We start from the raw sequence: 22,807 nt of genomic DNA, 5'->3' as shown, positions 1-22,807 counted from the left end.
GCTGCAGCAGTGCCAACCTACTCTTGCTACTGGAGGAAGAAAAGGACTGCATGTCCCTAGGTCAGAAAATCAGAGCACTTTTCATCCACTTCTGGACAATTGCTTTCCTAGTCCATGTTTACCTTGCCACTTCTGCACTGCTCAGACTACTATTTTTAAAAAAGCCTTCGGGGACTTCCCTGGTGGTCCAGTGGGTAAGATTCTGCGCTCCCACTGCAGGGGGCCCAAGTTCGATACCTGGTTGGGGAACTAGATCCCGCATGCGTGCCACAACTAAGAAGTCCACATGCCGCGACTAAAAAGATCCCGCATGCTACAACTAAGACCGGGCACAGCCCATATAAATAAATAAATAATAAATATTTTAAAATTAAAATCCCCCAGCTCTCCAGACAGGTAGGAAAAGAAGGTGATGAATGCTAGGGACAGGGGAGGTCCCAGAGGGAGGGGCAGGAGGGGCTCTGGCCGTGGGTGGCCGTGGGCCTGCCACTGTCTAGCCAGCGTCACCTTGCTTGGGCACCTTCTCCTCCTCTTTCTCAGGCAGGGTCACATAGGAGAACGTCTTGGGCTTGGAGGAGACGATTTTGTCAAAGTTGATCTTGTTCATGCTGCGCTCGTAGTCCAGGTTCACTTCTCTCGAAAGACTGCTGAAGTGCTCCAGAACCCTGCCCATGTGGAACAGAGAAGGCGGAATCAGGGGGGCTCCACCCCCCCACCACAACACTGTGGGCCAGCTGGGCCCCAGGCTCTGGGGACATGAGTTTGGGGCATCCCTTCTGCATTCCTGGGCACACCTCCTACCTGGCCCCCAGCCACCAGCACCCGTCGTGCCTCTTCTATGCCACTCCTGCCCCCAGGATCACATCAGTCCCTGAGTCTGCCCATTTTGCTTCCCATTCTTCACTGACCTCTCTGCCTCCCCCTCTTGCCCCCTTAAAACCCATTCTCCACTTGGCAGGAAAAAAAAAATATTTTAAACATGTAAATGGTCAAGCCGATCCTCTGCTCAAAGCCCTTCCCTGACTCCTCTCACACTGCAGGCCCGTGAACGCGTTCCTTCTTAACTCCTGTGCCTGCCTCATGGCGTCCGGCCTCCGTCTCCAGTGTCTCCCAGGCTACAGCGCCCTCTCTGGTCCACTCCGGCTGCATTAACCCCCTACTGCTCCTCACATCCCCCAGACGTGTCTCCACCTCTCAGCTTCGACACCGTTGTTGCCTCAACCAGAATCCTCTTCTCCCCTTGCACTGCAGGCCTCAGCTCAAATGTTCACCCCAGCGAGGCCTTTCCTCACCACCTGATGTAAAGCAGCCCCTCCAAGACATCTCTATTCCCTTACCTTGCTCTGTCATCACAGTACCCATCAGAACCCAGACACCCAGCTTTCTCACTGCCTGTCTTCCTGGCTAGACCGAGAGCCCTTTGTTGAGGGTGCTCACCACTGTGCCCCAGTCCTGGCACAAGATAGGTACCTGCCACACACGTGGCTGGCCGCCTGACGGATATCCATTGCCTCCTAACTGCACCTCACTTTTGCTCCAGATTTATTCCTTTCTCACATGACTCAGGGGAAGATGAACCATCCCCAGCTCCAGGGGTATATCTCAACTAGTCTACGTCGATCCTGGTGGGGCTGGGTCCCCACTGTAATTGTTTAGGAGTGGCTACAGGACCCAGTTGTGACTGACCAGTGACTGATGCAGAGATATAGAATCAAGCCCCCTTGTCCTGTCAACCTCAGGACAAACTCTGTGGTGTCATTCATGCTCCAGAATTCCCTGTGGGATCAGAGGTTAGCTTCTCCTAAAACCCCACCTCTGCCTAGATGCTTCCTCCATCTTATCCTGCCTCCTTCACTTGCTTGTAGATTCTCCTGAGAGGACTGCACCAAAAAATCACTTGTACATGAATCCCTGAAACAGGCTCTATTTCTAGGGAATCTAATCCACAGCAGGAGTCAATGGACTCTGGACCTTGTGCTTCTGAAACTGCTGCTGCCATCTTCCCTGAGAACAAAGCCAGCAGACACCAGACAGAGCCCTGAGGTCCAAGCCTGAGATGTCCTGCATCAGATTTCTTGTTACATGTAAAGAAATGAATTTCCCTGTTTTCTAAGCCAATCTGAGCCAAGCATTTTTGTAATTTATAGCCAAAGATACTCTAAATGATATAAAACTCAAGAAATGGAATTCTGGACAACCATGATAATGATGGCCACATCAATTCAACTCTCCCAGCACACTTTTTAAAAAAAGAGAAGAGGAAAAGAAAAGCAAGAAAAACAAATAGCACTACCCAAAACGTACATCTTTAGCATAACTAGAATAAAGAGAATGTCCAAACTCACATTATCTTCAAGTAGAAAAATAAACATCAACTCCCAGTGCACTCTCACTCACACTCCAGCTGCAAGCCTTCATGGAGAACAAGGGCGGTCTGGGAAAAACTGTGCAGAAGAGTGGTGTATGGTAGCCCCCATATGGACCTAAAATCCTTCCAGAAAGAGAAAGTCTCTCCTAACTGCAAAAACAAGAGTCCTGGTAAATCACAGCACTTACTAAAAGGAAGGGATTTAGCTGCATGCGTTCAAGGTAGGATTCTCTGAAAGGCATGACTTATGAGGGGGGAAGGTAAAAGGAAAGAAGAGGAATCCTTTGGAGATTGGAGGGTGAGGGAGAAAGAAACAAAAGTGAAAAGTAGAGTCCTGCAAGAGAGAACAAAAAATTTGGAGGACACATGACCCTTCCCCCCAACACCCGCCCCGCTACATGGCCATTTATTAAAAAGAAAGAAAGAAAGAAAGAAAAACAGTTTGCTATACTAACAGAGGAGGGCGCCCTGGGACTATAAATCTTGTAAATCCTTACAAATCAATGAAATAGGTAGGTGAAAGGCTACATTTATATAAAGCTACTATAAGAAAAAGAAAAACACCTTAATTGATGAAAATTCTCACACACCCCACAAAAAAAGACAAAGCAGAAGAAAACTAACACAACACTTCAAACTAAAGTAAATCTCTTCAAAGTATTTGGGCATATGAAAAATAAAACACAGAAATAGGCAAATAACAGGAAGAAAAGAAATGATATTTAATTGGACTCAGGAAAAAAATGGAAGAAACTAAATTATCCTATGAAGGAAAGCTAAATTACAAGTTGGCCATAGAATAATACAGTCAAATTAAAAAGTTAATAAAATACATTTAAGAAAGTCATGAATAAAACCAAGAGAATGAAAATTAGAAAAAGAAAGAACAGAAAAGGATCAGAAAGTAGTTGAATTAGAAACAGACAAAGAAGAAGCAACACAACAGATAGATAAATGGATAGATAGATAGTATGGAGTCTCTGATGAAGAGAAACAAAACAATGGAACAGAACTAATATTTAAAACTACAATTCAAGAATATTTTCCAGAAATAAAAGAATATCTGAATTTATACATTTAAAAGGCCCATTGTGTACCTGGGAAAAAATATCGGAATGATCAACTCTAGAACATACCCTAGTAAAATGATTAGACTTTAAAGATGAAAAAAAAAAAAATTCTCCAAGGTCTCCAAGACAAAAAAAAATCAAACAACTTACAAGAGAAGGGGACTTTGACATCAGATGTCTCAAAAGCAACATACAAAGCAAGACAACAAGAGTTGTCTATGCAAATATATTTTTAAAACTAGGTAACATGGATAATTTTCTAGAGAAACAAAGTATACCAAAATTGACTCCATTAGAAAAAAGAAAGCTTAAAAAGATCAAATATCTGTAGAAAAATAAAGTTATAGAAAAGCCCCATGTCCAAATGGTTTTACAAAAGAATGACCACACAGCCCCAATGCAACATAAATTGCTCCAGAGTACTGAAAAAGATGGAAAATGTCAAAATTCTTTATATGAAGCAAGTATAACTTTGCTTCAAACCTGTATAAAGAAATACAAAAAAAATTGCAAGCCAATATCACATATCAATGATAAAGTTCTAAATAGCATATTAATGGACAAAATCTAATACCACATTAAAAATGATACACTAGAGGGGTGGGATAGGGAGGGTGGGAGGGAGACACAAGAGGGAAGAGATATGGGAACATATGTATATGTATAACTGATTCGCTTTGTTATAAAACAGAAACTAACACACCATTGTAAAGCAATTATACTCCAATAAAGATGTTAAAAAAAATGATACACCATGGCTAAGTGGGATTTATTAAAGGATTGCAAGGTTGTCTCAATATTAGCAAATCAATTAATATAATTCACCATGTGAATAGATCTAAGGAGACAAACATATGATTATCTCCACGGGTACTTAAATAGCCTATGACAAAAAAAAAATTTAAGAAAATAGAAATCAACAGCTACATTATTAAATAAACAAAACCCTAAAGCTAGCATTTTTCTTAAGGCAAAAACACTAGAGGTATTTCCACTAATATTAGGAACAAGGTAACGAAGCCTACTGTCTCCACTACTATTCAATATTGTACTGGAGGTATTAGAAAATGCAATTAGACAAGAGAAAGTAATTAGAGGAATAAGAATTGGAAAATAATAAGTAAAACTATCTCTATTTACAGATAGTGTGCACTTAGAAAGTCCCAGAGAATCAATGATAAACTCAAACATTAAATGATTTTAGGAAGGTAACAGGATGTAAATTGGCATAAAGAAATCAATCAATAGATGTAAGAGTAGAGAAAGCCCATTTATAATAGCAACAAAGAAGATAAAATACTTAGAAATATGCAAAACCTATATGAAAAAATCTTTAAAGCACTACTGAAAGATACAGAAGTAGACTTGAACAAATGGACAAACATTCCTTGTTCTTGGATAGTACAATTCAGGATCCCAAAGATGTCAGCTATACCTAAGGTAATTTAAAAATATAATGCTATCACAATAAAAATACCAAGTGTTTTAAAAATACAGCTAGACAAGTTGATACTAAAGCTCACATGAGGAAATAAGCGTGCAAAATCCCTATCAAAATCCCAACAACTTTTTTTGCAGAAAGAGAAAAATTCATCCTAAAATTCATATGGAATCTCAAGGGACCCCCAAATAGCCAAAACAAACTTGAAAAAGAACAAAGTGGGAAGACTCACACTTTTCAGTTTCAAAACTAATTACAAACCTACAGTAATCAAAATATGTGGTACTGGAATAAAGACAGACTGAGAGACCAATGGAATAGCAAAGACAGCCCAAAAATAAAACCTCATATATATATAGTCAAATGATTTTCAACAAGGGTTCCAACATCATTCAATGGGGAAAAAGACAGCCTTTTCAACACATTGTCCTGGGAAAACTGCATATTCACATGCAAAAGAATGAACTTGGACCCTTACCTAAGACCATATGCAAAATTTAACTCAAAATGGATCAAAGATCTGAACATAAGATCTAACACTGTAAAATTCTTAAAAGAACACATGGAAGAAAGCTTCACGACATTGGATTTGGTAATGATTTCTTATACATGACACAAAGTCACAAGCAATAAGGAAAAATAGACAAATTGGACTTCACCAAAATGAAAACCTTTGTGTCCTAGTTACACAAAGGACACTATCAACAGAATAAAAAGGCAACCCATGGAATGGGAGAAACTATCTTCAAATCACATATCTGATAAGGGATTAATATCCAAAGTCTATAAAGAACTAAAACGCAACAACAAAAAAACAACTGGGGACTTCCCTGGGGGTCCAGTGCTTAAGAATCCACCTTCCAAAGCAGGGTACACGAGTTAGATCCCTGGTCAGGGAACTAAGATCCCACATGCCACAGGGCAACTAAGCCCGTGCGCCACAACTAGAGAGGCCGTGTGCCACAACTAAAGAGAAGCCCATGCGCTGCAACGAAAGATCCCACGTGCCAAAACTAAGACCCGACACAGCCATAACTAACTAACTAAATAAATAAATACAACTAGGTTTGAATATAGGCAAAAGAATTTGAATACACATTTCTCCAAAGAAGAATATACAAATAGCCAATAAGCGCATGAAAAGAAGTGCTTAACATCACTAATCATTAGGAAAATGCAAATAAAAATCACAAGGAGATACCACTTCACATCCTTTAGGATGGCTACTCTAAGGGAAAAAAAACCCAGAAAATAGAAAGTGTCAGTGAGGATATGGAGAAATTTGAACCCTTGTGCCCTGCTGCTAGGAATGTAAAATGGTGCAGCTGCTATGGAAAACATGTTGGTGGTTTCTCAAAAAATTAAAAATAGGGCTTTGCCGACACCACCAATGCCACCCGAAGCCACCCTGCACTACCCCACCATGGTCAACCCCACAGCGTTCTTTGACATTCGCTGTTGATGTCGCCTTGGACCATGTCTCATTTGAGCTGTTTGCAGACAAAGTTCCATAGACAGCAGAAAACTTGAGTGTTCTGAGCACTGAGGAGAAAGGATTTGGTTATAAAGGTCCCTACTTTCACAGAACTATTCCAGGGTTTATGTACCAGGGTGGTGACTTCACATGCCATAATGGCACTGGCAGCAAGTTATCTACAAGGAGAAATTTGATAATAAGCATCACTCTGAAGCATATGGGTCTTCACATCTTGTACATGGCAAATTGTGGACCCACATAAATGGTTCCCAGTTTTTCATCTACACTACCAAGACTGGGTGGTTGGGTGGCAAGCACGTGGTCTTTAGCAAGGTGAAAGAGGGCATGAATATTGTGAAAACCATGGAGTGCTTTGGGTCCATGTTTGGCAAGACCAGCAAGAAGCTCACCATTTCTGACTGTGGATAACTCTAATAAATTTGACTTGTATTGTATCTTAACTACCAGACCATTCCTTCTCTCATTTGCTCATGATAGCCTATAATCTTTGTGCTCTCACTGCAGTTTTTTGGGTTCCAAGTTTTCCTTATCCCCTTCCAAGTCTAGCTGGATTACAGAGTTAAGTTTATGATTATGAAACAAAAACTAAACAACAACAAATAGAATTACCATATGATCTAATAATTCTGCTTCTGGGTTTATACACAAAAGAACAGAAAGCAGGGACATGAAGTTATCTTTGTATACCCATGTTCACAGCAGTATTATTCACAATAGCCAAAAGATGTGAGCAATCAAGTGTCTATCAACAGATGAATGGATAAACAAAATGTGGTATATATGTACAATGGAATATTATTCAGCCTTAAAAAGGAAGAGAATTCTGACATGTGCTACAACATGGATGATACTGAAAGACATTATGCTAAGTGAAGGAAGGATTCGCAAAAGGATAAGTATGTATGATTCTACTCATATGAGGTACTTAGGGTAGTCAAATTCAGAAAGTACAATAGAATGGTGGTTGCCAGGAGCTGGGGGAGAAGGGAATGGGTCTTATAGCTTAATCGGTACAAAGTTTCACTTTGGGATGATGAATATTCTATGAATAGATGGTAGTGATGGTTGGACAACAATATGGATGTACTTAATGCCACTGAGCTGTACACTTAAAAATAGTTAAAATGGTGAATTTTATACTATGTATATTTTACCATATACTTAATGGCCCTACAAGACATTAAAACATACTGTAAAATATCTATAATTAAAACTGTAGGGGCTTCCCTGGTGGCGCAGTGGTTGAGAGTCCGCCTGCCGATGCAGGGGACGTGGGTTCGTGCCCCAGTTCGGGAAGATCCCACATGCCACGGAGCACCTGGGCCCATGAGCCATGGCTGCTGAGCCTGTGCGTCCAGAGCCTGTGCTCCGCAACGGGAGAGGCCACAACAGTGAGAGGCCCACGTACCGCAAAAAAATAAAAATAAAAAAACTGTAGTGGACTTCCCTGGTGGAGCAGTGGTTAAGAATCCACCTGCCAATGCAGGGGACATGAGTTCAAACCCTGGTCCGGGAAGATCCCACATACCACGGAGCAACTAAGCCCGTGCACCACAACTACTGAGCCTGTGCTCTACAGCCCACGCACCACAACTACTGAGCCCGCATACTACAGTACTGAAGCCTGCGTGTCTAGAGCCTGTGCTCCACAACGAGAAGCCACTGCAATGAGAAGCCCTCACACCGTAATGAAGAGTAGCCCCCGCTCACCGCAAATAGAGAAAGCCCACGTGCAGCCATAAATAAATAAATAAATAAATAAATAAACACTGTATGTAGTACGAGGACTTCCCTGGCGGCGCAGTGGTTAAGAATCCGCCTGCCAAAAAAAGAAAAAGAATCCGCCTGCCAATGCAGGCGACACAGGTTCAATCCCTGGTCTGGGAAGATCCCACATGCCACAGAACAACTAAGCCAGTGCACCACAACTACTGAGACCACGAGCCACAACTACTGAAGCCTGCGTGCCTAGAGCCCGTGCTCCACAAGCCACTGCAACGAGAAGCACGCACACTGCAAGAGTAGCCCCCACTCACTGCAACTAGAGAAAGCCCGCACGCAGCAACGAAGACCCAGTGCAGCCAAAAATAAATAAATAAAAATAAATAAATCTATTAAAAAATTATAGAAAAAAAACTGTAGTACGAGTGCATAAATGGACAAACAGAACAATGGAATAGAACAGAAAATCCAGAAATAGACCCAAGTACACATGGAAATTAGTGTATGATAAAGGTGGCCTCTCAAATCACTGTGTCATAGATGGAGGTTTCAATAAATGTTGATGGGTAATAATAAACCATTTAATAAATGTTAGTTAGCCATTTGGAAAAAGATAAAATTGGATCCATACCACATACCATACATAAGGATGAATCAAGGATATAAAAGGCAAAAACATGAAACCATACAAGTTCTAGAAGAAAACCTCAATATAGGGAAGGACTTTCTAACTATGACTCAAAATCCAGATGCAATAGAAGAAATGATTAATAAAACTGTTTACGTACTTTTAAAGTTATATTGCAAAGATTACTATAAGAAAAGTCAATATACAACTGACAAACCAGGAGAAAATATTTACAACATACATCACAGATAATGAACCAATATCCTTGGGACTTCCCTGGTTGTGCAGTGGTTAAGAATCTACCTGCCAATGCAAGGAACATGGTTCAATCCCTGGTCTGGGAAGATCCCACATGCCGCAGAGCGACTAAGCCTGTGCGCCACAACTACTGAGCCTGTGCTCTAGGGCCCATGAGCCACAACTACTGATCCCATATGCCACAACTACTGAAGCCCACGCACCTAGAGCCTGTGCTCCACAAGAGAAGCCACCACAGTGAGAAGCCCGCACACCGCAACGAAGAGTAGACCCCGCTCGCCACAACTAGAGAAAGCCTGCGGGCAGTAACAAAGACCCAACGCAGCCAAAAATTAATTAATTAATTAATTAATTTTTAAAAGAACCAATATCCTTAATATATAAAGAACTCATTACATTAGAGGGAAAATACCCCAAAAACCTAAGATAAAAAAATGGGCAAAAAATATGGACAGGTCACAAAAAGATATAAAACTTGTCCTTAATCATATGAAAAGATTGAAAAGACATTCAGCCTCATTTATAATACTTACAGACTTACCTTGCAGACTGGCAAAAAATTAATTGTATAACAACGCACTCTTGGCAAGGGGGTAGGGAAACAGGCACGCTCACACATTGCTGGTGGGCATGCAAAATCCTTATGGAGGAAAATGTGGTGATACCTAACAAAAGTACAGTGAGTACTCATCTTTTGACCTTGCAATTCCTCTTCTCAGAATATACACTATATAAAGCTATACCTCCATCAATATGAATATACAAGTGCACAAGATTATTCATTGTAGCATTGTTTGTAATTGCAAACTACTGGAAATTACCTAAATGTCTATGTATTAGAGAATGGTTGAATAAACCATGATACATGGAACATCCACACAATAGATTACTGTGCAGCTATAAAAAAGAATGAAGGAAGACTCAGTGAACTGATAAGGATTGATTCCCAGGATGTATTGTAAATGAAAAAGGCAAAATAAAAAGAATATCTATAGTGTACTACCCTGCATATAAGAAGGGGGATAAGAAAATATACATGAAAATATCATTTGTGCAAAAAGAAATACAGAAAAAATAAACCAGAAACTAGTGATATTGGTTACCTATGAGTGGGAACAGAGTGGAAAAGATGGGAAATGTGGATAGGATAGAATGAATGAGAGTGAAGAGGGACAAATCTCTGAGTATACCTTTTTGAGTAACCTATATTAGTGAGTATGTTTTATATATGTGTGTATATATTATACACATAAAGAAATATTTACATATATATATATTCTCTCTAAATTTTATACATACATATTATATATAATGTAATATATAACAATATATATGTATATATTACAATATAATACACATATTATATGTATATTTTACATGTATTTTCTATATATATACACAGATATTTATTTATATTTATAAAACAAACGGACCAAGCTATATATGTATTCATCAAATGAATATATCCCACTGAGCAGGGTGGGAAGAACTAAACCAAGTAACTTTTGAACATAGTATTTGGACTATATACTCCCTCTCTTTTTTTTTTTTTTTTTTTTTTTTTTTTTTTGCGGTACGCGGGCCTCTCACTGTTGTGGCCTCTCCCGTTGCGGAGCACAGGCTCCGGACGCGCAGGCTCAGTGGCCATGGCTCATGGGCCTAGCTGCTCCGTGGCATGTGGGATCTCCCCAGACCGGGACACGAACCCGTGTCCCCTGCATCGACAGGCAGACTCTCAACCACTGCACCACCAGGGAAGCACCCCCTCTCTTTTTAAAGAGAAAAAGAAAACTAAACAAATATCAAAGATTACTTTGTAGAGTTTTTCCTCCGAAGGGTATGGATTAAGCAATTGAAACTACTTTCTGTGTATTCCAGGACTGAGCAAATAAGTAAATATACTATGAGGAATAAAAGCCAATTTTCTTTTAGAAAAAGAAGTACCAAATATGTACAAGTGAGAATGAGCCCTGTGGTTTGAAGTCAATATGAAGATATCAGTATGAACTCATGTTTTTTAACAGATAGATATATAATAGATAAAGACATGTGCATGGAGGTTATACATAACATAATGTAATATAAGAATATATGGTATGAGGGCCTTCCCTGGTGATGCAGTGGTTAAGAATCCGCCTGCCAATGCAGGGGACAGGGGTTCAAGCCCTGGTCCAGGAAAATCCCACATGCAGCGGAGCAACTAAGCCCGTGTGCCACAACTACTGAGCCTGCTCTCTATGGCCCGCAAGCCACGATGACTAAGCCCATGTGCCGCAACTACTGAAGCCTGTATGCCTAGAGCCTGTGCTCTGCAACAAGAAAAACCACTGCAGTGAGAAGCCCACGCACTGCAACTACTGAAGCCTGAGCGCCTAGAGCCTGTGCTCTGCAATGAAGAGTAGCCCCTGCTAGCCACAACTAGAGAAAGCCTGCGCACAGCAGCAAAGACCCAACGCAGTCAAAAATAATTTTTTTTTTTTTTTTGCGGTACGCGGGCCTCTCACTGTTGTGGCCTCTCCCATTGTGGAGCACAGGCTCCGGATGCACAGGCTCAGCGGCCGTGGCTCACGGGCGCAGCCGCTCCGCGGCATGTAGGATCCTCCTGGACCGGGGCACGAACCGGTGTCCCCTGCATCGCAGGCAGACCCTCAACCACTGTGCCACCAGGGAAGCCTCAAAAATAAATTTTAAAAAAAGCTTAAAGAATATATGATATGATATAAAATAAATAAATAACGTATATATCTTAGATCTATCTGCTCTAAGGACTTCAAAGTATTGATTTCCCAGTAGCAATGAGCACAGCTTAATGTCAAAATCTTAGCTTCTAAATACCATTCCCCACCAAGAGGAACCAGGGTTCCTTGGGAAAACAGCTGATTTCAGGGCTGGGTCTGGGAAAGTAAGATGAACCTGGAACTTCTTGCTGTGCCAGAAAGTAAAAGCATACTCAATGACCAATAAGAACATATCAAATGGACACAGGAATCAGCCTGAAGAGGCTCCCACTGGCCAAAGCTGGGACAATTTGAGCATCAAAATTAAAAATGGTAGTAACAGATTATAACCCTTGGAATAAAATTAAGAATCCATGAGTCCATATTGATATGAGAGATCTGGAGATGAACAAGAAATTGTTTGGGGCCCAAGAAATCCATAATGCAGTGGGCAAGACAGCCCCAAACAGATGAGCATGGAGGGAGCATCCCCCCTCCCCCACTGGGCAGCACTACTTTTCCACTGGACAGCTCCCTGGAGGAGGTGCTGCTCTGGTGTGGGAAAGGGTATGGGGGAGGTACTCACGAGGGCCCTTTGCGCATCCGAGGTGTGCTCATGGCCCACTGCTTGATCTTGCTCAGGCTCTGCTCACTGATGAGCCGCTGGCCCTCGGAGGGCATACAGTCCACATACAGGTTGTATAGCAGCAGCGCCTCCGTGTTCTTGCGCAGGGCGTTGGCCTGGACCACACGTTGTGTGAACACACGTGGGTCCTCAGCACAGAAGAGAAGCTGGATCCTTGGCACCCAGTACTGGCAGATCAGGAGGGGTGGCCTTCCTGGGGTCGGGTGGAGGGAGAAAGGAACATGCAGTGGGGCCCTCTGGGCAGGAGCACTGGGTTCCAGCCTGGCTCTGCCACTGATGCATGGTGGCTCTGAGCAAGTGACCCCATCACATCTGTGAAATGGGTATGACAACACTCCCTGAACTGCCCACGTCACAGGTTGTCATGGATGGATGTGAAACTGCTTTGTAAATTGTAAAAAGCTGTGTACAGACAAGGAGTTATACAGGGGTGGCCATTCAATTGCCCATTCCTGGTGCCACACCCAGGGCAGATATCATTAATTGTTGGGCCTCAGGCTCCTTCTCAAGATGACACTGAAAGCAGCACTGCCAGCTGCTCAGAGTTGGCATATCAAATAATGGCCAATTGCCCTTCCTGGGGTCTCTGAGGGATGCGTCCTCTGGTTCTCACTGGTTGGGGGACAGACAGCCCCAGGACAACAGAGCAAGGGGGCATTCAGACCCGAGCTGGCTATACCCTGGGCAGGGGTTGGCCTCAGTCACAGGCCAGGCTGGGCCTGAGCTGGGGGTCTGCCTGAGGCAGGGGCAGAGACCTCGTACCTTCAGCCGTTACCCCTCCATTCAGGATGGGCTTCCCCATCTCATCTCGCACCAAACCATCCTCATTCGTCTTGTGCACTAGGTACAGCTTCTTCTCCTTGTCATAGTCCAGGACGCCGACATCGCACCATTTGTACGTCAGCTTCTGACTCTTGGGGTCCTCTGAAACAGGAGGGGTGCCCATCAGTGCTCCCTGCCATAGGGTGGGAAAAGGCCCCTGCATGTGGGCAGTGGATGCTAGGAAAGGTCTCAGTGGTCACTAGTCTGGCCTCTCTCCCACCATGCTGACCCCCACCCTCTGGTTGCAGCAGAGTGGGGAGCCTACTTCCTTCCAGCTGAGCTTGACTCTTGGGAACCAGGCAGGTCTCTCTGCCCTGATGCTCTGCATGACTCCATCAGGGCAGAGAGAGACACAGGCCAGCAGGGCTGGGACAGGAGGCAGGAAAGCCCCAAGCAAACAAGGGCTTGTTTGCTTAGTCCTTGTTTGTCTAGCCCTGTTGAGGATCTAGGTGTAGAGCTCACCACATCTGAACTGGACCTCTTCAAGGCCCGAGGGAAGCCCTTAGGCTGCATGTGGCAGCTGAGCCCCGGGGCTGCTCCCATCAGGGCAGGGCAGGGTAGAAGACTGCTTCCCTGCAATGGCCTCAAAGTGGGCCTCAGGGGCTGTTTGGCCAGGATGGGCCTCCCACCCTCTCCCTGGGCTGAAAGCCTTTGACTACTCCAGCTCACCTCTTGCCACTGCCTCCCTCACTCATTCCTCTCCAGCCACACTGGATGTCTGGCTATTCCTATGACTTTGTAGCTTGCTCCTGCCTCAGGGCCTTAGCATTGGCTGTGCCCTCTGCCTGGAACAGTCTTCATCCAGGTCACCTGGATGCCGGCTTGTTCCCTGCTCAAGTGGCTTCTCCTTGTAGAAGCATCTCTGCCTAAAATAGCACCTTTGCCCCAGGCCCTTTCTGATTTGTTACCTTGTTTGTGTGTCTCACAGAGCTTAAAGTCATATTGTGTATGCATCTTCTCCAGGCTGGAATTCCAAAGAAATGCTCCCACTGACTGATGCCAGGTAGATAAGTAAAGGAGGCTGCTGTGGGATATACCTCACCAGCTTTGGCTCTGTTTTGCTTTTCCCTCCTCTTCCTAATTAGTTTCCTTTTTGAAAATGCTGACCTTGTCTTGACTCAGCTTAAAGGAAAAGATGTCACAAGAAGCCCCTAGCAGAAAGCAGAGGTCTGGCAGAAACGCTCCACCATTAGTGCTGCCACCGAGGGCCAGGGCCCATATGAAGCAGTGCAAGCAGAAGCACTTCAGCGAAGCCACTACCTGGTACATTTAAGGTTAATACAGCCCCAAACCTTCTGGTTTTATCACCAGGAATTGGAGATCTGGGAACAATTGAGTTAAATTATTTTTGTAATTAAGTCCAAAGTAAAGGGAACATTCTGGGTTTCTTATCTAGTTCAAAGAAATTGATTCTAGCATTTACATGTTTTTAAACTGAAACATAAACTTACAGCTTGCACAACGGACTCGCTGTGGGCCCCCTGGAGGCTGAGCAGTCTGAAAACCAGCATGGCTCTCACAATCCTATCTCCCGCCTGGGCGCTGGCCCACTGGGCCCACTCCCCACTCCACAGCGGCATATCCATGCACTGGGCAGGGAGCAGAGAGGCCTTCACCCTGCACATGGGGACAGCCACCTCCAATCTCATAACACAGACCTTCCTAGGATGCCTACATAGAGAGCAGTCATGCCAGCCATGGTGGCAGGCAAGGGTGGTGACCGTGGAAGGTTAGCCTGGCAGACAGCAACAAACTGGAGAGAGCTTCCACAGCCCCCAGGGCAGACCTGGGGCCAAAGGAGGGGCAGACACAGACAAGGGCAAGATTTGGCAAGTCTGTGCAACATCAGTGTGGGGATGTGTATGTGGGTGTGATAGTGGTTGTGAATGGGTGACAGTAGGCATGTGTGTTTGTGTGCTTAAAATTTGCATATGAGTACAGCTGTGTGTGTGTGTGTGTGTGTGTGTGAGGGATGGTGGGTGAGTGTGACAGTGGGCTTATGAACGTGTGTGCTTGAAAGCAAGTATGTGAGTGTGAGTGTGTTACAGTGTGTGTGTTGTCCATGCAGAAGTGAAAGCCAAGAGGCCACAGTTATAGGTGGAGCAATGTGGTTTCTGGGGCACAGGATGGAACGGCTTGAATTGTGCCCCTTATACACATTTGAACATGCCTAATAAGCTTGCATATTTTTCATTGCCAATAAATCAAAGCCTTTTTTTTTTTAACATTAGACACCATCCAGCTGTCCCTTCCTCAGCCCACCCACCCATGTCATCCCTGGTCCCTGCATTTCCTTCTATGCGGCCAGCCCACTGGCCTGTATCCCAGCTGGGAGGCCTCAAAAGGTGGGGCCCCCACCTCCCATGGTTGAGGCCCCAGGGCAGTCTAGGAGTCTGTGGCTGGGCGGCCAGGACAGGATGGTGCAGACAAGATACTGTCCCCCTGCCCTTGCTGGCCCTGCTCACCATGCCCCAGGAAGTCATTGATGGGCAGGAGGGCTTTTCCGGGGACAGGTTTCCTGTTCTGAGACCCTGGCTCCAAGCCCATGTTGATCCACTCACTGGGAGTCCGGCAGTCAAACTCCTCATTGTCAAATACCTGGAAGAAAACAGTAGATGCTGGGAGCAGGCGGCTCACCCCTGGTGGACCCAAGTGGGCTGGGCATGCCAGAGGGTAGGGGTGCCTGAGTAGGCTCCTCCCCAGATGCAGAAGCTGAAGACTGGGGCCCAGGGGCCTGAGTGCCTCCTCTGCTGTTCACAGGGGTCTGTGGAGTCTGGCTCTCTGAAACCCTGTCCAACCAAGCCACACTGAGGTTCAGGCAGAGGGGTATCTGGGGACTCAGAGCAGGATATGGGTTCTCCCCCACCACTGGCCAGGATCACCCAGCTCAGGTCCAAGGGAAGTGGTGGCCCTTGGGTTTTCTTGAGCACCCATCCAGACTCAGAAACAATGGAAGTTCAGGTTGTCAGAAGGCCATCTTTAGTAGGGTGATATGCAACTCTGTCTCCCCATAGGGACCACCAGGCAAGAGATACTCAGGACCATGGAGAGGAAGGGCAGGGAAGTGGGTGAAAACCAGGGCAGGCTACGCTCCCTCTTTCTCCTCTGGACTCAGTTTCCCCATTGGTACCCCAAAGGGGCTACAATGGTGCCTTCCTCCACCACAGGTCTCCCCATCCCAGTGACACCAGACGCAGTAATCAGGGAGGCCTGAACACTACTCCACAGTCCAACTGGGCTGCTTCTTGGTGCCCGTGGGTGGGGTGGGGACAGAGCTCATGTACACAGGGTTCCCAGGCTCCCAGGGAAGAAGCAGGGAATCAGTGTCCCAGGGGTCCTGGGGCCCCTCCTGCCCCAGCCTAGGATGCCTGAAACCCCAGGAGTGGGGGTAGCACTCTGACTATGCAGTTGTCCTGTTTGACAAGTGAGTGCTTGTGATTGCCATGGGATCCCCTTTTGAGTCTGATCCCTCTGCTGGAGTCCTGCACCCCCACCTCCTGACCACTGGCCCTCTGTGGAAGCTGGACTCACCTTCAGTGGGAGATAGATGGGGAACAGCGGGTCATGACCCTGCTCAATGGTCTGGGGGTGGTGGGGGTCTGGGTGCCTGGGCATGAGCTTGTCGGAGTCAATGCCCTCGCGGGCCAGCAGCTGCTCAATGTCCAGGCTCAGGTACAGCCGCTTCCTCCTGGCCGAGGGAGACAAGGAAATCTCATGACAGCTTGGTGCGTGTGAGGTGTCTCATGGGGGTCAGCAAGGGCCCAGGGAGTTGAGGCAGTAGGGGTGTGGCCCAGTGACCCCCTCCAGGGCCCTCTGCCCTTCTGGGACTTATCAGGAAGTGGAATGGTGGCTGGGGCTGGTGTCCTGGGCTCCAACTGCCCTTGCATCCTGCCTGTCAGTTCCACCACGTTGACTTAAATGCCACCCTCCCTGATTCCACAGCAAGGAAAGCAACTTGTTCTTATTAAGAAACCAAAGGGCTAGAAGATTTGAACACTTGCACACAGACCCATCTTAGTAACCTCTGCCATGAGGATGATCACCTAGTTGTCTACTATCCCTCACTCTTTGAGGTGGGTGGATGCCACCTCCCAGAGGGCAGGCCCTCCCACTGCTCACGCAACCATACCTACCTCTCAATCTCAATCTTGCGGGGGCACTGGCCCGGCAGCACCAGGTAGGGCACCTGCACCTTGGGCTCGTAGGCCTGCAGCGGGAAGTCAGTCTGGGTGAGCAGCTTGGTGGTACACCCGATGTGCTGATGCTCCAGGCGCTCCTCGAAGTCCTCAGGAACCTCAAAGGTTCTGACTGTGGGCAGGGGCAAGGGCAGGAGCTGCAGGGGCCCAGGGTGGGGCCCAACAGCCCCAAAACACAGTGCTAGGCAGGTACCAGGCATGCAGCTTCGGGGCATGGGAAGCTCAGAGCTGGCCTGTGGCAGTGAGAAGCCAGATGTGCACCGGGCTCCCAAGGGGTCACGAGCCTGAAGGACAAGGGCCTCCAGAAGGTCTGTTTTGGTCCTGCTCGCCCTGCCCAGAGCCAGCATGCTCAACCATTCCCCTCCTTTCTGCCCACAGCCCTGGTGCCAGCGGCTTTTGCTCAAGCCAGATGCTGAATCAAACTACCAGTGAGGATTACAGCTGGATAGGAAGGTGAAGTGGTAGCTCCCTGCATGTCTGGGATGGGTTCCTGCCATCCCTACCCCAGAGGCCCTCCCAAGCATCTCGGGGTCTGAATGCCATTCACTCACTGGGACTGTTTCCAGACTCAAGACATCCTGGATACTGTAGGAGTGGGTGGCACCACCACCCCACCCCCAGGGGACCCTCAAGTCACAAAATGGCCACACCTCCTTAGACAGGCTTCCATTCCAGGTCTGAGGGCAAGGGAGCTGGTGAAGAGAGGCCCATTGATAGGGTGACATTCCAGTTTCCCGGGACTCAGGATGTTAAATGGGAAGGAAAGTCTCAGACAAGCCATGACCATAGTGGTAGGGACGGGAGTGCTGGAAAGTGCTTCGGGGATGAGCCACCTTTCCCAGGACCTGGGTGGGCTCTGGACAGCTCAGTGATGGCTCCGAACAACTCCCCTGGGAGGCCCTAGTAACCCCCTCCTTGGGCCTCACGTCTCTGGGGTCAAGATGCAGTCACACCAGAGGAGGGTCTACCTTGGGGGTACCCACTGGGGCTCTACAGAAGCTTCCAGAGGCTGAGCAGAGGCCATCCACCTGCCGCTAAGTCGGCTCTCTTACCAGAGCTGTCAGGTGCTTGGGGAACCCCACGCTACCAAAACGGTCCGGCCCAGGGGCAGTTTTCAGATTCCTAATCATCTGCTCTTGAGCCTATAGATCCATAACACATTCCACACCCAGGATCATGAATTCCTGGGCCTGGCCCTGCGTCTCAGGAGCCAAGAAGGAGCCAGGGTGAGGACAGCAAAGCCTGGCCCCCGCCTCTGCTGGTCCAGGAGCCCTAGGCAGGCTTCCCAGGCCTTCATGTAGCCTTCTGCCAAGAGCTCTGACGGCCATTAGCCCTGACTGCCGCCACCCTGTGACCCTGCCGGGCTGTTCTTCCTCACTTGGGTGGGGCCGCAGAGCTGCTGACCAGCCCTGCCCCCCGCCCCTGCCATGGATAGCAGGAGCCCCATTCCCAGCTCCCCCGCAGCCCTTGATCTGTGGTTTGTAACCATTTTCTGGGCCACAGATACTTGTGAAACTGCTGACCACAATAGGCTGGATCCTCAGGTCACTGCACAGAGGCATGTACATGTGATGTTTCCTGTGCCACTTTTGGGGATTCACAGGCCCCCAGGAGGACTGTGGGTCTCAAGAAGACAAATCTGGACAGTGCCAGCACAGAGCCAGGCCTCTCCTGGGGGTAGAGTGGAAAGGCAGACAGCTGGGACCATGGAGCTTCTGGACCTGATCGAAAGGGCGTCCTGTCCACTGGCCAGCCAGGAGGGCCCCCAAGGCCTCACTGCCTCTCAGGGCCCCAACCAGCTCGCTGCCTTTCTTGGAGCCACCCTCTCCTCCCCTCTGATACTGGGGACTGGTCTGCGCCATGCAGACCTGCCCCACACCTTACAAGACTCATCACGGAGCCTGAGAGGAGTGTCTTCCTTCCCCTCTTTGGCAATGAAATCCTGGGCACCTTCCTGCTCCAAGCCCTGTTCTAGGTGCTGCAGCCCGAGCCAGGTAACAACAGTCCTGACCTCCTCCAAGCCCACGTTCCATGTACCAGAAAACACACATGTCAATGTCCTACTGTCCCCAGCCAGGCAGAGGGAACTGGGGACCTGGCCCTCAGCAGCCCCACCACACCACGGTGCCCTTGTCACACACAGCTCTGCCGAGAGTCACAATTAAGCAGCTGTGCTTCACCGAGCACTCACCATGAGCTGGGCCCCTGCAAAGCACCTTGTTTCTTGTTATTCACAGTTGAGGAGATTGAAATCCTCAGCCAAGAGGAGACAATCTCCCTAAGGCCAGAGGCCCTGCTTCTAAAGGCACCCACCCAGCCAGCCCCCTGGGCACTGACCTCTTGGGGTGAACTTGTCAAGGTTGGCCTGCCGCAGGAGGTCCTGGTTCGTGCAGGGGCCACGACACACTTCCTGAAACCAAACCCCATAGCCCTGAGGGAGCGTAAACATCCCAAGGACAGGCAGGATCTGGTAGGGCCCCCAAGGCCAGATGTCTCCCCCATGCCCACCAGGGAGCATCCCAGGGGCACAGGGACAGGGATGAGGAAGAATCAGTGAAGAGGAATTTGCACAATTCCTCATTCAGAGGCCACAGTAGGTGACAAGCTGTGGCCACCTGGGACACCCCTGGCCCAACCCCATTCTGGTCATGCACAGTCCCCCTCCTCACTCTGAGAACACTCCTGGTGTGTGTCCAGGGGCTGAGCCACAAGACAGAGGTACTGTAAGGCCTGCAGGTGTCTCTGTGTATCCCTCCACTGCCAAGGGCACTCTGGGACCTCTGGCACAGTGGGTATCAATGGGTCCTCGCCCTATCTCTATTGGCCCCTCCCCTGCCTAAAACCATCCTAAGGCTGTCCAGGACGCACAGGGCTCTTTGAACTCTCCCCTAGTTATATCCCTTCTCCGCCTTCCCCTGCCCTCCATCTCTCTCCTCTTATTTCTACTCTTCTCCTCCATGTGGGCCATGGCCTCTGTCAGGGATCTCAAGGCTCTGTATCTTCTGTTCCCCCTGCCTGGAACACTCCCCCCAGCCCCTATCTGACCCAGCAAATTCATACCTATCTTGTAAATCTCAGCAGTACACCACCTTGTCCCAGGACCCCCTCCCCAACCAGAGCTGGGGCCGGGGGAGGGAGTATTTCCCCACCAAAGCCATTGCCCCATGACAATAGGCATATGGATGACAATCCTGGTGTATTGTCACCGGGGCTTAGCCCAGGGCCTGTCACATAGCAGGTGCTCAGTAATGAATTGTTGAATGAATGGACAGAGATGGATGGGCAGAAGGATGGGCAGATGGGTGAGTGGGTGGAAAATTGCTAGACAGATCGGTGGATGGATGGATGGATAAAAGGAAGAAAGGGCAAAAAGAACCCACAAGGAAGGCTCAGGCTTGGTAGGGTATGGCTGCCACACTCACCCCAAGTTTATCCAAGCTTCCAGGGCTGAGGATGTCAGAGTAGAACCCACGCTGCTTCATCAGTGGGTACTTCTTATCAGTGCCCGTCAGGGGCAACTTCTGGGGCTGCCCCAAGTCTGAGGGCGTGGGTGGGGCTGCAGTCAGGTGCAAAGGTGGGGTCTTGGGGTCAGGGCTTGGAGGAAGCTTCTCCGACCCAGAATCTGGTCCCTGAAGAATGCTCCCCAGGTTACGCTCCAGGTCTCTCAGACTACACTCTTGGCCCACAGGAGTACTGCTGCACTCTGGGCCCTGAGGGGTCCTTCCTGGGCTGTGGCCTTCTCTGTTAGGCTGCTGCTCCATGCTGCTTCTCAGGGTGATGTCCCAGCCAGAGCTCCTAGAAGATACTGGTGTCACTGGGCCCTTGCCAACCTCTGCTCATCCCCCAAGGCCACCAGGATACAGGGATGCCTAGTCTGCCACCCCACAACAAGCCCCAGCCCCCAGGCATGGATAACGGAGGGAGGGAGTACTCTCCTAATCTGAACAGACACAGAGTGCCAGGAAGGTCCTGCCAGGAGACAGCAGGGCCTTCCCTAGAAGCTGTGTGAGAAATGAGACCCCAGAGTCAGAGGTTGAACACTCTATAGATGTCCCCAACCCCGTGCATCCTTCTGTACTTTCCCACCCTTCTTCCCTGTGTTACAGAGCAAGGCCTGGCTTCTCACAAGGGGAGATAAAGAGGGAGGCCCAGAGTTCACTCACTCAGTGAAGAGCTCTGTTTGGTTTTCTCCAAATCGGGTCATGAACCTGTGTCCCCTGCATCGGCAGGCGGACTCTCAACCACTGCGCCACCAGGGAAGCCCTGCCCTGACTCTTCCCAGTGTGGGGCTGGGGATTCCAGAAGGAGAAGAAAGAGAAAGGAGATTGAAAATGTATTTGAAGGAACTTCCCTGGTGTTGCAACAGTTAAGAATCCACCTTCCAATGCAGGGGACATGGGTTCGATCCCTGGTCTGGGAAGATCCCACATGCCACGGAGCAACTAAGCCCATGAGCCACAACTACTGAGCCTGCACTCTAGAGCCTGCAAGACACAACTACTGAGTCCATGTGACACAACTACTGAAGCCATGCCCTGCATCCCCCATGCCCATCTCCCTACCCATGCCCATCTCCCTTACCTTACCCCAGGAGCCAGAGGACTAAATCACCTCCCGAGAGGGACCCTGACCCTCTGTTGGCCCACAGATACCTCTGCCAGCAAAAGAAAGCTATTCATCCACACCCTGGCTCTCAGGATCAACTCAGCTAATGAAACTGACACCCTCTTGTCTCCCCACAGGGAAAAACAGATGCACCACTGGATTGCATGCACATCCCGAGGATGAGGGTTTGCAGAGTTTTTATTGTGCAGCAAGCAAGCCCTTGCCAAGCCACTGCTGCTTTTGGCCACCTCAAAATGCACCACCAGGGGAAACCCTTGGTCAGGGGAGCACTATAAGAAACTAGAAAAGGGTATGAGGAAGAAGAGGTTTGTGTGTAATGCTGGTGCAAAAATAAAAAAGTTAGTCAGGGAGATCAGATCAAGATGGCAGAGCAGTAGGATGTAGAGCTCACCTTCTCCCACAAATGCATCAAAAATACATCTACAGGGCTTCCCTGGTGGCGCTCCAAAAAAAAAAAAAAAAAAAAAAATACATCTACATGTGGAATGTTCCTCACAGAATATCTACTGAATGCTGGCAGACCTTACACTTCCAAAAGAGCAAGAAAATCTCCACATAACTGGGAAGGACAAAAGAAAAAATGAGAGAAAGGAAACAGGACAGGACCTGCACCCCTGGGAGGGAGCTGTGAAAAAGGAAAGGTTTCCACACACTGGGAAGTCCCCTCACTGGTAAGGAGATCAGCCTGGACAGAGGGGGAGCTTTGGGGGAGAACCCAGCAAGCAACGGGTTTTTGGAGGACAAAGCAGAGAGAGATCTGCATAGACGGTCAGGGCCATCACCTGGCACTCCCCAGCCTGAGATGCTCATCTACT

The 22,807-nt window shown here is 47.8% G+C and overlaps 1 protein-coding gene and 1 pseudogene across 1 annotated transcript in view; one reads left to right on the top strand and one right to left on the bottom strand.

The window, feature by feature from the left end:
* DNAH1 (dynein axonemal heavy chain 1) overlaps nucleotides 1-22,807 on the bottom strand; it is a 101,404-nt gene that overhangs the window by 51,760 nt on the left and 26,837 nt on the right. The window contains exons 2-9 of the mRNA XM_024746472.1: nucleotides 20,789-21,161; nucleotides 19,704-19,776; nucleotides 17,304-17,478; nucleotides 16,702-16,858; nucleotides 15,636-15,768; nucleotides 13,111-13,272; nucleotides 12,289-12,541; nucleotides 508-665 (exon numbers count right to left, since the gene is read on the bottom strand). Of these exons, the coding sequence (XP_024602240.1) occupies nucleotides 508-665; nucleotides 12,289-12,541; nucleotides 13,111-13,272; nucleotides 15,636-15,768; nucleotides 16,702-16,858; nucleotides 17,304-17,478; nucleotides 19,704-19,776; nucleotides 20,789-21,161 (1,484 nt within the window). The remainder of the gene's footprint in view (nucleotides 1-507; nucleotides 666-12,288; nucleotides 12,542-13,110; nucleotides 13,273-15,635; nucleotides 15,769-16,701; nucleotides 16,859-17,303; nucleotides 17,479-19,703; nucleotides 19,777-20,788; nucleotides 21,162-22,807) is intronic.
* On the top strand, nucleotides 6,303-6,785 carry LOC112400602 (peptidyl-prolyl cis-trans isomerase A pseudogene; annotated as a pseudogene).

This window comes from Neophocaena asiaeorientalis, unplaced genomic scaffold (assembly GCF_003031525.2).
Source record: "Neophocaena asiaeorientalis asiaeorientalis breed wild unplaced genomic scaffold, Neophocaena_asiaeorientalis_V1.1 scaffold251, whole genome shotgun sequence".
In the NCBI taxonomy this organism is placed as follows: Eukaryota; Metazoa; Chordata; class Mammalia; order Artiodactyla; family Phocoenidae; genus Neophocaena; species Neophocaena asiaeorientalis.
This window is presented reverse-complemented; position numbering and strand designations above follow the sequence as displayed.